The 15,741-nt window shown below is 41.4% G+C and overlaps 1 protein-coding gene across 5 annotated transcripts in view; it reads right to left on the bottom strand.

Annotated features, from left to right (window-relative positions):
• Positions 1 to 2,177: 2,177 nt before the first annotated feature.
• Positions 2,178 to 15,741, bottom strand: part of zswim8 (zinc finger, SWIM-type containing 8) — a 226,335-nt gene continuing 212,771 nt past the window's right edge. For 4 of the 5 annotated variants that reach the window (XM_061837430.1, XM_061837428.1, XM_061837432.1 and 1 more), the window contains 2 exons: positions 12,876 to 13,054; positions 2,178 to 4,140 (listed from right to left, as the gene is read on the bottom strand). In XM_061837430.1, coding sequence (XP_061693414.1) covers positions 3,937 to 4,140; positions 12,876 to 13,054 — 383 coding nt within the window. In that variant the 3' untranslated portion in view covers positions 2,178 to 3,936. The remainder of the gene's footprint in view (positions 4,141 to 12,875; positions 13,055 to 15,741) is intronic. The other variant, XM_061837429.1, reaches the window with a different exon arrangement.

The following is a 15,741-nucleotide window of genomic DNA, read 5'->3' as shown; positions in this document are numbered from 1 at the left end:
GAAATAAGGTTTGTACAAACTTAATTCCTCATCTTATTTGTTGTATTTTCTTTGTATGAATGGATGGCTTGGATTGTTCCCAACATCTGATTAAATTTTCTCGTCAATAAATTTGGAAATATATTTGAGAAAATAGTAGCAGCATGGTGGCAACGCTGTGGAGCATTGCCTTCACAGGTATGAGGACTGGGGTTCAAATCCCATCCCCGCCTGTGTGGAGTTTGCATGTTCTCCCCTTGCCTGCATAGGTTTTCTCCGGGCACTCCGGTTTCCTCCCACATCCCAAAAACCTTTAATTGCCAACTCTAAATTGCCCCTCGGCGCGAGTGTGGCTGTTGTCTGTCTCCATGCGCGCTGCGATTGGCTAGCGACCAGTTCAGGGTGTACCCTGCCTACTGCCCGATGACAGCTGGGACAGCTCCTGCACACCCACGACCCTGGGCGAGTCAGAAAATGGATGGATATTTCAGCTGCTGTATGAAAAACTATATGTTTTCAGTTATGACACAATTACTTTATATATATATATATATATATATATATATATATATATATATATATATATATATATATAATAGCCACACAAAATGCATGTATACTGTACTGGGAACAAAATGGCTGCATTAAAAAAAAAAAGTTAAGTCACACATTTTTTTAAACCACCTAATTAACACCAAAAGTCTACACATCAATAATAATTTTGTTCTAATGAAAATTCATTGTGTTCGGGTGTAGTTAAAAATAAACAAACAAAAAAAATATGTTCAAATCGTAGGTGGGAGTTCTGTGGGGAAAAAATCTTACAAACATAATAGTTCAGTCTCCAATTGTAATTGTAATACAAAACTTAACTTGAATTAACAGACAATGCCAGATGTAGGCAAGATACTTTAACTTGTTATACTTTAAAATGGTGAACAATATGGACCACTGTTACATGTATTTTGAACAGTCACACTAAAATGTCCATGTTCTGCATACTGTAATGAGAGTCAATCCAAAAACTGGATTAAAATCTCTGGCCAGGTAAAATGAACATGTTCTGGAAATCTCAGTACCTGATGGCTGACCATTGATCTTGTGATCTTGAACGAGTTCTCCTTGTTTTGGTTAGTTTGTGGACATTCTTAAAAAACGTATAAGATCCCGACAAACCAAGTGGTGTGTAACTTGGAAAAAAAAAATTGCGCTTGAAAGGTGCGACAAATATACAACTTGATTTCTCTAAATAAACACCCCAAGAGACACAGTGCCCTGTCTACGCTTATTATAGCGCTGACAAGGGCAGAGTTGCAAGTCGCACTGCATTTTTCAGGTGCCAACAAAGTTTGTGCACAGGGTGTGTGGTGTTGATATGGTTAATGTTGGAAGGCATTTGTAATAACATTTTCAAAGGATATTTAATACTGTCATTGGGAAAACTGCAGGTGCAGTGTGGGTGTTGAAAAACCCTTGTTGTCACACCTGTTTACGAAGCAATGAGTTGCGATGAGACCTGTATTATGAATACATTTCCCGAAGAACATTGAGTAAACCAAGTGGGAAAAATACTTGTCTGAAGAAAAAAGAAAAAAAGTGTAAAAATATATATTCAGGTCATTCTTATATAATTTCATTAATACCAGTCAAGGTATTTAAATAATTTCCTTTTGAAAAACACTTTTCCTTTTTTGAGCATTTGAATTATGGGAAGTTGTCATCAAAATGTTTTTGCTTCAAAGAAAAAAAAAATATTCCCAAGTAATATTCTTCAAACTTTTAATGCCAAAATGTCTAAACCATTATGTGTCAGAAAAAAATACATTCAGGATTTGCAACATTTCCTGAAAATGGTTCACTAAATGTTATTTTCTAGTTTATCAATTTTTTTAATGAAAACTAACACAAATGTATCTTAGTGTCTTAAATAAGAATTTTTTTTTCGGTCACTTTGTGACTCAAACTGTCTTCTTTGGCATTTATTTAATGTGCATTTAGGCCTGTTTTACTGCCACTTGTCCTATCTCCTACCTAATGCAGCTCTATGGGGGCACAAACCAGTGCAATCTGTAGGCCGGTCCCAAGATCATAAATATTGCGTCAGGAATAGCTTCATGCTTAAAACGTTGCGAAACAAATATGAGCGTTCATCGCAGATTGTAATGGACATGTTGGTGAAGGAAACAGGGATGCTGGTGTTATTCCCATTGATATTTTATTCACATATACAAACTTGTATACAAACAAGATTTGACATGGACCACTTCACTCTGAGTCCTCGTCATAAAGGATTCTCTTCTGACCGACCAGGTCACCATCAAAGGCTATTTCCCTGTGGCGCCTAGTCCCTTTAAAAGGATTCTTATGGGATCTTAATGAACATTGCACAGCACCAGACTGTGCCTTTTGTGGCTATACGGCTATATACGGTAATTGAACTTGACTTTTCCATTAATCCCACTAAAGAGAGCCTCATTATGTTGTTGCAATACACCATAGGAATCTATGACCTAACCTTGCCAGAATATGGCAGCCATTTTGCATTGACAAAACAGTAGGCAAAGATTATTTCTCAGATATTGTGCATGTCATTGCCATTATAACGATTGTATAAACATAAGAGTCTAATGTGGTGAATGATTAGTTCGGCTCATTAATGCACTTGTATTCGGAAAATTTGAAGGGCAACAAATGGAAATTGTGCAACTCACATGATTTTCTATGAAGCATTTTGCTCAATCACTGGGATTGAAAGTATTAACGTTACTATGAATTCTAAATATTTGAAGTCACCAATAAACAAGGTGTAATCCCTTTTTTTCCCCCAAAACAAAATGTCCTGACCGTTACAGATTAAATTATATGAAAATGACCCGTATATAAATTGGATTTAACAGAGGAAGGAAATACTTATTCCCCCACGCCCCCCCCAAAAAAAAAGTGTAAAAAAAATTACATACAGTGCATTTACCATTTAAACGTGACCCATTTGTATTTGAAAACCTACCTCAGCACAAACAATGGCAATTGACCCAAATGCTCATAACACAAAGAATTAAACAACGCACAGAATTAAAGAAAATCTAAGGATTGCCTCAAATAATTCTGAAGGAATGAGTTTGCACTTCACCAGTTAAGTGTTGATGTTCAACAGGCACATTATCTTTGCTATAATGTAGATCATCTCACCAGACAATAAAAACTGCTCCAAACTTGAATTTAAAGCAACAAAAAATAAATGTAAAGTAACGATGCTTGGTCAAGTAGTTGCCGCAAATGGGCTTTCTGGCAATATTCATACTACTCCAAAAGTGTGCTAAACTGTAAAACATTTTTTAGTACAAGACCAAATTTAAGATTATCATTATCTTGGCATTTGGCATGTTATAAACAAACAGAGCGCTCAAATTTAAACGAATCCTGAAAAATCTTCACCTATGAGAAAAGCTAATGTAATAACTTTATTTTTCTTTACATTAGATAACATGCTGCTCAAAAGTTAGTGTTCAGGGACAAAGGCCTCACATTATCCAGTTGCTGCTGTACATCATAAACTATATATCCCCAAATTTTTCTGAATTACTCAATTTTTAGCTCTCTCCGAAAATAATTTTTCAGTTTTAGATATTAAAAAAAAAAGAACATTTAGTGATTGATATGCTTTTTGTTCGACATCAAAACAATGCTCCTGATTGCAAAAATGTATGGAGCTGGCATTTTTCTTGGGAAAAAAATAAAAACAGCTTCCCCTTTACCATTTTTTCAGTAGAAACCTGGAAAAACAAAAAGAAATATTACGTATGTCTGACAAACAGGAATTGGAAGTGGATGTGCTGTGTTTATGCAGACTATATTGCCGGGGGTGGCACTCGGGTGGAAATGAGATTTCAGACAAAAAATTATAATGAGTGACTCAACCCAGCAGCAGTCGTGATGGATTCCTCCAGACCTTCAAATTCAAGGCGAAAACGTTGCCATCTCCAGGGAAATGCGTTGCCATAGTTCCTTAGTCTGTTTGCCTCTCTTCAGGTTCTGAAGTACATCGTTTAACTGCATAACACCAACAGGCGTGAGACAGAAAGCACTTCTAGCACTGCGGATGATGTTGACAAAGTCATCGTAGTCAGCAGGTGTCAAGTGGATGAGTCTGTGATGGATATACTGCAGAGAAAGAGATTGTCTTAAAAGGGTTGCAATGAATTGAACAAATCAAAGATACCGTGAGGAAAATAAGTACTTGAACACCCTGCGATGGCACTTTGAAATCATGGATGGGTCTGACATTAGCAGTTTATTTGCATGTCCACTGTGAGAGACAATCTAGGAAAAAAAAATCCAGAATGTACCCCTTTAAGAGCAGAGGGTGGCGGTGTCAGGCAAACTAGGAAGTAGAAGTAGGGTGAGCAGACACTGTGCACTTCCATGTTAAAAAGAAAAAAAAAAAACGTCAGGCTGTGGTTCACTGAGGTGGATCAGTTTTCATGTGCACTGAGAGTGTGCGACAAGTGCGCAATTGCGCAGTGGCGCATCCTAGAGGGAACAATGGTCAAGACTCCACAAAATAAGTGACGTCCTTCAATATCTATGTATTTCTACTCGTAATAAATTTTGCGCACGTCATTTTTCGTGCTTGACTGTGCAGATTTACGAGTGCGATGATGTGCGGGCGCATGCGCGCCCGTCAGATCACAGTGACTCTGTTCAGCTTCTTCCTTTTTCTAAAAATTGCTCCAACGCTCGATCTTTTTTCACCAAGCAGCTTGGTATTTACCCCGTAGCCCTTTCCAACCTTGTGGAGGTCTACAATTTTATTTCTGGCGCCTTTGGACAGCTCTTTGGTCTTAGCAATAGTAGTAGTTAATCTTAATGATTGTGTGGGGTTCATAGGTGTCTTTATGCAGCTTTATGCTACTTTTTAGAGGAAGACTAACAGGTCTTTGAGGGCCAATTTTTTTTTTTTTTGGATTGATTGGAACGTGTTAAAATGCTTACTCGCACCAGTAACAAATCATTAAAAAATAAAATCATACATTGTGTTTTCTGTATATTTTGTTTTTTTTAGTTTACCTCTCTCACAGTGGACATGTATCTAAAATTAAGTTTGGACATTGCATTAAACAAATTAAAAACAATGATAGAATACAACGCTTTCCAAATTTTGTTCAACTTATATTTAATTCAATACACTGCAAAAATAAGATAATGTTCTAACTTTGTTTTTAGCAAATAATTCTTAACTTTGAATTTTATAGAAGAAACACATTCCAAAACAGCTGGGGTAGGTGTCAAAAAAAGCTGAGAAGGTTGAGGAATGCTCATCAAACACCTGTTTGGAACATCCCACAGGTGAACAGGCTAATTAGGAAGAAGTGGGTGGTATGATGGGGTATTAAAGGAGCTTTCCTGAATTGCCCAGTCATTCACAAGAAAAACTGGGCAAGGGTCATCTCTTTGTGAACAAGTGCCTGAGAAAAATAGTCAAACAGTTTAAAAACAAAGTTCCTCAACGTACAAAAGCAAGGAATTTCAGGTTTTCTCATCTATGGTCAATAATATCATCAAATGGTTCAGAGAATCTGGAATAACCACTGCATGTAGGCAGCAAGGCTGAAAACTAACATTAAATTGCCCGTGACCTTCAATCCCTCAGGCGGCACAGAACCAAAAACCAACATTAGTGTGGAAAAGATATCACCGGGTCAGGAGCACTTCAGAAAAAATGTCAGTAAATGAAAAATGTCATGTCAGTGTTAAATCAGTAAGTGCTACTTAAAACTCCCCTAAGGTTAAAAAAAACATATATCAAAAACACCCGGAAATGCCACCAGCTTCTCTGGGCCCGAGCTCATCTGAGATGGACTGATGCAAAGTAGAAAAGTGTTCTCCAGGTAAAATTGTTTTTGGAAATTGTAAATGTCATGTGGCGGCACGGTGGATCAGCTGGTAAAGTGTTGGCTTCACAGTTCTGAGGTCCCGGGTTCAATCCTGGACCGGCCGATGTGGAGTTTGCATGTTCTTCCCATGCCTGCGTAGGTTTCCTCCGGGTACTCCGGTTTCCTCCCACATCCAAAAACATGCAACATTAATTGGACACTCTAAATTAAATCTAAGGTGTGATTGTGAGTGCGGCTGTTTGTCCCCATGTGCCCTACGATTGGCTGGCAACCAGTTCAGCGTCTACCCCGCCTCCTGCCTGTTGACAGCTGTGACAAGTTCTAGCACTCCCCGCAACCCTCGTGAGGATAAGCGTCAAAGAAAATGGATGGATGGATAGAAAACAAAGAGACAAAATATTTACAACAGTATAAAAACAATAAAAATAACAAAATATATATATATTTTTTAAAAAGTACAATCAAACTATGTACAGTACACGAAATATGACCAAATAGTGGAAACACTCGAAAAAGCATGAGAGAAAAAGACTTTTCAACCTGGATTTAAAAACATTCACACTTGGGGCTGACCTCACCTCTGTTGGCAATTTATTCAATTTGTGTGCCGATTAATAGCTAAATGCTGCTTCATCATGTTTGCTTTAGACGCTGCGCTCCACAATTTGACCTGAGTCGGTCGATCTCAGAGCTCTCCTGGGTTTGTATTCTGGACTGAAATCATTTAGTGACTTATAGACCAGTAGCAGAACTTTAAAATCAATTCTAAAGATGACTGGAAGCCAGTGCAAGGACTTTAGGATTGGAGTTATATGCTCTGACAGCTTTGCTCAGACCAGAACGCGAGCTGAAGCATTCTGAAGCGCTGCAGATGCTTAATAATCTTTTTGGGGAGTCCAGTCAGAAGACCATTTCAGTAGTCGTCCACATTAGCTAAAAGCATGGATGAGCTTTTCCTGGTCTGCTTGACACATACAACCCTTCACTCTAAACATGTTCTTCAGATGGTAAAAGGCAGTTTTTGTGATTGATTTGATATGACTGTTGAAAGTTAGGTCGGTATCAATGAGAACACCAAGGTTTCGGACTTGGTCTTTGGTTTTTAAAGATAGAGTCAAGGTGTTTACTCACAGCAATTCTCTTTTCTTAATTTCCAAAAATACTTGTTTCAGTTTTGTTGTGGTTTAGTTGAAGAAAATTTTGGCTGATCCAGTTATTTATCTGCTTTAGACAGTGGCACAATACCTCAATTGAACTTCAGTCATCTGGAGACACTGTTAAGTATAACTGTGTCATCTGCATAGCTATGACTGTCCAAATTACAGTTTTGAAGAATTTGACCCAAGTGTAGCATATTCAAGCTGAACAGGAGGGGTCCAAGAACTGACCCTTGAGGGACCCCATAGGTCATTGCCATTTGTTGTGATTGAGCACTTCCAATGGAAACAAAGTAGCTCTTTTCTTCCAGGTAGGACCAAAACCAACCATTTAGTACTACCCATGTTTCCAACCTGTTCAGCAGTATATTTTGATCTACCGTATCAAAAGCCGTGGTGAGATCCAACAAAACCAAAATCAACAACCTTCCTGAGTCAGTATTCAACCTTTTGTCATTTAGCACTTTGATAAGAGCAGATTCTGTACTGTAATGAGTTCGGAAACCTGATTGAAATTTGTCAAGAAGTTCATTTAAATTTAAGAAATTGCTGAGTTGATTAAAAATAACTTTCTCAAGAATCTTGGCTTTGAAAGGGAGATTTGAGATAGGGGTCTAAGTTGCTAACAAGGAATCATCCAGTGCTCTTTTTTTTTTTTTTTTTTTTAGAAGAGGTTCAACAGCAGCTAGTTTAAGAGCTTTCAGAAACAACCAACTGAAGTAAGCCATTGATTATTTGTTGCAAATCAGCAAGCACTGACTTGAAGTCCTTTGACAATTGAACACTGTAATCAGAAGTGACTGAGGCTCTTGTGCTGGCGTGAGGAACAAAGAAAGAAGAAAGAAACCACATGTGAAACTCAATAGCATTGTGTTGACAGGAGTGCGTAACAAGACCGGACGATAAGGAAGTGAGCTAGAGAGGTTGGCGGGGGAAAAAGCGAAATAAATATCACCCATGTCAAAAAGTACAGTTGGACTCTAGCCTACATTATTCAATAACATAACAGCAAGATTATAACGTGGTGTCAGAGTGGCGGTAGTATAACTACGGACTCACGGCGGGCGCGAGGGGGCAGGGGGGAGGGGGGGTGATTGGGGGGTGGGTCGAATGAGGACGACAACGAATTGACCACGACAGAGGTGTATGTTCGGTGTTTCAAGCCTGAGGATGGAATGGGACTCATCCAATTTACCAGATGCGTGGCAGAGATTCAAGCAATACGCCGAACTCATGTTCACAGGACTGCTTAAAAACAGAGCTGAAGAGGAAAAGTGCAGTTCCTCCTGCTGTGGATTGGAGATAAAGGATGGGATGTCGGCAATTCGTGGACACTGACTGGAGACGAAGGTAAGTTTCTAAAAACTTATTACGAAAAATTCTCTGATGACCTCACTCCAAAAGCAAACCCCATACATCTATTTGGTAGATATAAAGTGAAGATAAGTATTTGAACACCCTGCTATATTGCAAGTTCTCCCACTTAGAAATCATACAGGGGTCTGAAATTTTGATTGTTGGTGCATGTCGACTGTGAGAGAGATAATCTAAAAAGAAAAATCCAGAAATCACAATGTATGATTTTTTTAAATGATTTATTTGTGTGATACAGCTGCAAATAAGTATTTGAACACCTGTCCATCAGCTAGAATTCTGACCCTCAAAGACCTGCTATTGTGTCACCCAGTTGGGTGCTGATCAGGTTCGTCAGCAGCAAAATCGTGTTTGGACCCAAGATGAATGGAATTCAGATAACTTTGCTGTTGCTTTAGCAATTGTGGGAAATGGAAAGCCATTCCCAGACGGGGAGTATGCCAAAGCATTTGTACTTGTTGCCAAAAAACATTTAGACACCTTTGCATTAAGACATGCTTTGTCGGCAAGAACTGTTCACCATCATACCATCATGACGGCAAATCAAATTGAATCATGTTCACGATTAATTAAGTCTCAATGCCTGAATGAATCTTAATCTCACCATATATGAAAGACTATGAAGCCATCAGCAAAACCATGCAGCACCAGAAGTCGCATTAGGATAATGAGTACTTTTGTCATCATTAGTTAGCAACAGCGTAACAATGTTATTTAAAAGAATTAAAAGCCTGATTGTACTCTAAAAGTGTCTTACATAAATCGCAAATAAACCTGTATTTGTTTTTTTTAAATATTGTATGGCTCTTTGTGATCTACAAGCGCGGATGTAGGAGCATGCAGGTGGATTATATTTTGTGCAGACGATGTAATTTGAAGGCGGTTACTGACTGTATGGTAGTAGTAGGGGAGAGTGTAGCTCGACAGCATAGGATGGTGGTGTACAGGATGACTCTGGTGGTGGGTAGGAAGATTAAGAAGACAAAAGTAGAGCAGAGAACCATGTGGTTGAAGCTGGGAAAGGAAGAATGTTGTGCAGCCTTTCGGAAACCGGTGAGACAGGTTCTTGATGGACAGGAGAAGCTCCCAGAAGACTGGACTACGACAGCCAAGGTGATCAGAGAGACGGGCAAGAGAGTACATGGTCTGTCTTCTGGTAGAAAAGGGGAGAAGGAGACTTGGTACCGGAACCCCAAAAAAAGTAGACTCCTGCATTCCGCCTCAAGGTAAAAGGATGAAAGAGGGGATGTCACGTGGGAAATAAAAAGGCTGAGAGTAAAAGAAGAGCTACTCCAAAAGCGGGGTGCAGTTTCATGCACCATTTCTCATTGATATAGAAGCATATCCCACCCCCTTTTGTTTTCCCTGCCAGCTCCATGATTTGAGCCACCTGGTGAATATGGGACCCGGATAGCGCTATTGCTCGTTCGGGAATGTGCTCGCACAGCCAAGTCATGGTGAAGCATAGGGCGGTGGAATGTCTCACATCTTTGGTGGTCCTATCAGGAGATGACGCTCGTCTATTCTGTTGGGAAGGGAATATAGATTCTCAAGGTGAATTGATAGGAAGGCCAATCTGTGCCGTCTCCTGAGGAGTTTCATTTGGATTCTGCCTCGCGTCCCCGCCAACACGCTCTGAAGACCGCAGAGTCGCTGCTGTGGTGAGTAACTTGGGGAAAAGACTCATTGAATTTGCCGTAGGTGTCGTTGAAAAAAGTACGGTGAAGACTGAGATGATTAGCAGGTCATCTCTTGTATACTTGAGTCCAGAGACAACCCCAAAAGACAGAAATGTAAACAATACTAGGGAGCCACGTACTGAGGCAACTACGTGAGTAGGCGCTATCTTGGAATGATGAAAGCAAGTAACGATGCCATTAAAGACGCCATGTTGCATAGTGAGGATGTCACTCGGTTACACCTACCATCTCAAGAGTTTTGATGGACAAATTCTGATTTCTAAGGCATTTGAAATGGCACAAATTTTAGTTTTAACCTAAAATACTTGAACAAATGACATTTGAAGGAACTCCGGCATTTGACATCACTGACACTAAGTTTTCAAAACACCTGTTTGTACATTCCTGCTCTGCTAAAGATCTTAACTTCTACCACTCCAGGAGTTTCAGCATTGCCTCACTCCTCTATTGAAAGAACCAGGAGCTGCGCCTCTGCTCAAAATACCACTTCAATGGTTGCCTGAGGTCTTCCGGTGCGAAGGAATGGGTGAGTTATAAAAACAACCCACCCCAACCAGTGCTGTGCCTGCAAGTATTTGAAGTATTCTGACACATTTTTACTTCTTCTTCACGACGTACCTGCTGGACCACCAGCTTGTGGTCCTAAGTAGTAGTGACCTTGCTCCATACTGGTCTACTGGGCCCGAGCCCAAGACCACTCCTACCCTCCTGCACTCTGCCAACTAAGTCCTTGTGTCCAAGTGCTGTCTAAGTTTGGCGTACTCCTCTGCCAGGCTGGAAATAGGTAGGTGTAACATCCCTTTACCGTGCTGCTGAGGCACCTGGGAAGGCCAAGGCACTTCCTCACAAACGAGCTGATCAGTCTCTCCAGCTTTTCTATCTTTGAGAGTGGGATCTCATAAAGGGTTAGTGGCCAAAGGAGTCAAGGAAGTAACCCGTACCGCAAGCACCAGAGCTTCAACTTCCCAGGAAGCAGGGTTCTGATTCTTCCCAGGCAACTGTCCATCTCCTTTCTGGGCTGCTCTACTTGCTCTTTGTCGTTAAGAGAGGCATCGTACCACTGGCCTAAGCTCTTCACGTGCTTCTTGAAGACTGATGGAATTGGTTCCTCACCAATATAAAAGCAGTGGTTAGACAGTTTTCCCTTGACAGTGGAGATGCTTCTTGATTTACTCAGCTTGATCTTCATGTGAGCCAGCTCAATGTTTTCCTGGAGCTTTTTTAACAATCATGCAGTGCAGGCCTTGGTTGCGGTAAGTTTGGTGAGGTCATCCACGTAGGCTCTGACTGGAGGCAGCCTCACTCCAGGTCTTATTTGCTGCCCACCAACCACCCAGCGAGAGGCTCGGAGAATGACTTCCATGACCAGGGTGAATAGCAGCTGGGAGATGGTACACCCAGCCGTGATTCCCACTTCCAGGTGCTGCAGTGATGTAACTTTAACACAGAGCTTTTCTTCCTTCCTTCCTTCCTTCCGATTCCCACTTCCAGGTGCTGCAGTGATGTAACTATAACACAGAGCTTTTACTTCCTTCCTTCCTTCCTTCCTTCCATGAACTAGGTCTAGGTCTTCTTCCAAGTTTTCTGTCGCAACGTTGTGTGCAACCCATAGAGTTGTTGTCGTGGGACCAAGCCGCCACAGGTAGCTAGCCCCAGACTTTACAACGATGTAGACTTTACAACAGTGTACTACTCATAAAGCAACAGGCTCTATTAGTGGTGGTCAATGGAAGCCACTATGCGGCTGGCCTCATGGACAGCAACGCCACCAACCACTTCCAGTGGGTCTTTCTATGCTTTTCCTCTGCCCCTAAGGAGGACCTTGATATCTCATCTTTATCTCATACATTTTTGTTGACCATTGGACTCTCCTGCATCCCTGCTACGGGGGTTCCGTATTGGCGAGGAGATGGTTACAAGATTGTAGTGGACGTGGGTGGTAGACCAAACTGGGTTATGATGAACTGCCTAAAGCTTGATCATGTAATGAAAACACAGTTTGTATGTGGTTAATAAGGGAACATGACTGGTTCATGGCTTTCAAGAACATTCACCCATCTCCCGCCTGCATTTCTGGAGCTCACCAACAGTGATCTTTGGGTTCTTCTTAACCTGTCTCACCAAAGCTCTTCTTCCTCGAATGCTCAGTAGGACCAAGCGGACAGGTTCTGGTTCTCCCAAACGTCTTCCAGTTAAGGATTATGGAGATTACTGTGCTTTTAGGAACCCCAAGTACACCAAAATGTTTTTATAACCTTTACCAGGTCTGTACCTCGCCTCAATTCTGTCTCTGAGCTCTTCAAGCACTTCCTTTGACCTCATTATTCTCATTTGCTCTGACATGCACTGTGACCAGAAATGTCTTAAGAAGACAGGGCTGTGACTTTACTAATCAAGTTCAATCATTATAATCAAACAGCTGGATACCAATGAAGGTGTAGAACCATGTTAAGGATGATCAGAAGAAATGACCTGAGTTAAACTTGTGTCACATCAGATATTCAGAAAAAATTATGGCTGTGTAATCTTTCAGTTTTTCTTTAATAAATCAAAATTTTCATCAATGCAGTTTTTTTTTGCAAATATGAGGAGCTGTGTGTACGCTAAAAAGGGTTAGGGTTAGAAAAATGAATTTAAATGAGTCTAACAAATCGCTGCAAAATAACAGAGTGAACAAGTTATGGAGGCCTGAAAACTTTCTGTACACACTGTATTTATAGATTATTCTTGGACAAATTAAGTGAAACCATATTGAAAATAAGTTCTCATACCTGAAGGTAGAATTGTTGGCAGCGCTGAACAAGCTGGTGGAAGGCAGGTGTTCGGAGGTGAACATGAATGTGAGCGGGATTCAGCCTCTGAAGAGCTTCCATGATAATCTCCTGAAGAACAAATGGACTGAGGACACCTTTAGCTGCTCCCACACAGAACTGGTATACGTAGTTGACTCCTAAAAGACAAAAAAGAAACTATTATCCTAAAGAGAACAGAGGTGGACACAGTGAACATGAGGAAATGCAATGTTTTTAATAACTGCCAGTTTAATCCATTGAACTACTGTAACATGTAAGATACTCCACATAAAATTGCCAGAACAACTAAATAATGATTATGAGGATGAGCACATAGTGTCCTTTCAATTATCTACAGTATCTATAGTTGAATTTCTCTGAAACAAATCAGATGATGAGTATGTTAGTCTATATTCCCCATCTTCTTCTTCTTCTTCTTTTCCTTTCGGCTTGTCCCGTTAGGGGTCGCCACAGCGTGTCATCTTAGCCTATCTCCTGCATCTTCCTCTCTAACCCCAACTGCCCTCATGTCTTCCCTCACCACATCCATAAACCTTCTCTTTGGTCTTCCTCTCGCTCTTTTGCCTGGGAGCTCCATCCTCAGCATCCTTCTACCAATATACTCACTCTCTCGCCTCTGAACATGTCCAAACCATCGAAGTCTGCTCTCTCGAATCTTGTCTCCAAAACATCCAGCTTTGGCTGTCCCTCTAATGAGCTCATTTCTAATCCTATCCAACCTGGTCACTCCGAGCGAGAACCTCAACATCTTCATTTCTGCCACCTCCAGTTCAGATTCCTGTTGTTTCTTCAGTGCCACCGTCTCTAATCCGTACATCATGGCCGGCCTCACCACTGTTTTGTAAACTTTGCCCTTCATCCTAGCAGACACTCTTCTGTCACATAACACACCAGACACCTTTCGCCAGCTGTTCCAACCTGCTTGGACCCGTTTCTTCACTTCCTGACCACACTCTCCATTGCTCTGTATTGTTGACCCCAAGTATTTGAAGTCATCCACCCTCGCTATCTCTTCTCCCTGTAGCCTCACTCTTCCCCCTCCACTTTTCTCATTCACGCACATATATTCTGTTTTACTTCGGCTAATCTTCATTCCTCTCCTTTCCAGTGCATGTCTCCATCTTTCCAATTGTTCCTCTGCATGCTCCCTGCTTTCACTGCATATGACAATATCATCTGCGAACATCATGGTCCAAGGGGATTCCAGTCTAACCTCATCTGTCAGCCTATCCATTACCACTGCAAACAGGAAGGGGCTCAGAGCTGATCCCTGATGCAGTCCCACCTCCACCTTAAATTCCTCTGTCACACCTAAGGCACACCTCACCATTGTTCTGCTGCCATCATACATGTCCTGTACTATTTTAACATACTTCTCTGCCACACCAGACTTACGCATGCAGTACCACAGTTGCTCTCTTGGTACTCTGTCATAGGCTTTCTCTAGATCCACAAAGACACAATGTAGCTCCTTCTGACCTTCTCTGTACTTTTCCACGAGCATCCTCAAGGCAACTAATGCATCTGTGGTACTCTTTCTAGGCATGAAACCATACTGTTGCTCGCAGATACTTACTTCTGACCTGAGTCTAGCCTCCACTACTCTTTCCCATAACTTCATTGTGTGGCTCATCAACTTTATTCCTCTATAGTTCCCACAGCTCTGAACATCCCCTTTGTTCTTAAAAATGGGAACTAGAACACTTTTCCTCCATTCTTCAGGCATCTTTTCGCCCGCTAGTATTCTGTTGAATAAGTTGGTCAAAAACTCCACAGCCATCTCTCCAAATTGCTTCCATACCTCTACCGGTATGTCATCAGGACCAACTGCCTTCCCATTTTTCATCCTTTGTAATGCCTTTCTGACTTCCCCCTTAGTAATCATTTCCACTTCCTGGTCCTTCACTCTTGCCTCTTCAACTCTTCCTTCTCTCTCATTTTCTTCATTCATCAACTTCTCAAAGTATTCTTTCCATCTATTTAGCACACTACCGGCACCAGTCAACACATTTCCATCTCTATCCTTAATCAGCCTAACCTGCTGCACATCCTTCCCATCTCTATCCCTCTGTCTGGCCAACCTGTAGAGATCCTTTTCTCCTTCTTTCGTGTCCAACCTGGTGTACATGTCTTCATATGCCTCTTGTTTAGCCTTTGCCACCTCTACCTTTGCCCTACGTCACATCTCGATGTACTCCTTTCGCCTCTCCTCAGTCCTCTCAGTATCCCACTTCTTCTTCGCTAATCTCTTTCCTTGTATGACTCCCTGTATTATGGGGTTCCACCACCAAGTCTCCTTCTCCCCTTTCCTACCAGATGACACACCAAGTACTCTCCTGCCTGTCTCTCTGATCATCTTGGCTGTCGTCGTCCAGTCTTCCAGGAGCTTCGGTTGTCCATCGAGAGCCTGTCTCACCTCTTTCCGGAAGGCCGCACAACATTCTTCCTTTCTCAGCTTCCACCACATGGTTCTCTGCTCTACCTTTGTCTTCTTAATCTTCCTACCCACCACCAGAATCATCCTACATACTACCATCCTATGCTGTCGAGCTACACTCTCCCCTACCACTACTTTACAGTCAGTAACCTCCTTCAGATTACATCGTCTGCACAAAATATAATCTACCTGCGTGGTTCTACCGCCACTCTTGTAGGTCACTATATGTTCCTCCCTATTTTGGAAATAAGTGTTCACTACAGCCATCTCCATCCTTTTTGCAAAGTCCACCACCATCTGCCCTTCAAAGTTCCTTTCCTGGATGCCGTACTTACCCATCACTTCTTCATCGCCCCTGTTTCCTTTACCAATATGTCCATTACAATC

Source organism: Syngnathoides biaculeatus, chromosome 12, assembly GCF_019802595.1.
Source record: "Syngnathoides biaculeatus isolate LvHL_M chromosome 12, ASM1980259v1, whole genome shotgun sequence".
Classification (NCBI taxonomy): domain Eukaryota; kingdom Metazoa; phylum Chordata; class Actinopteri; order Syngnathiformes; family Syngnathidae; genus Syngnathoides; species Syngnathoides biaculeatus.
The sequence above is the reverse complement of the archived record's forward strand: the minus strand, read 5'-3'. Positions and strand labels throughout refer to the sequence as shown.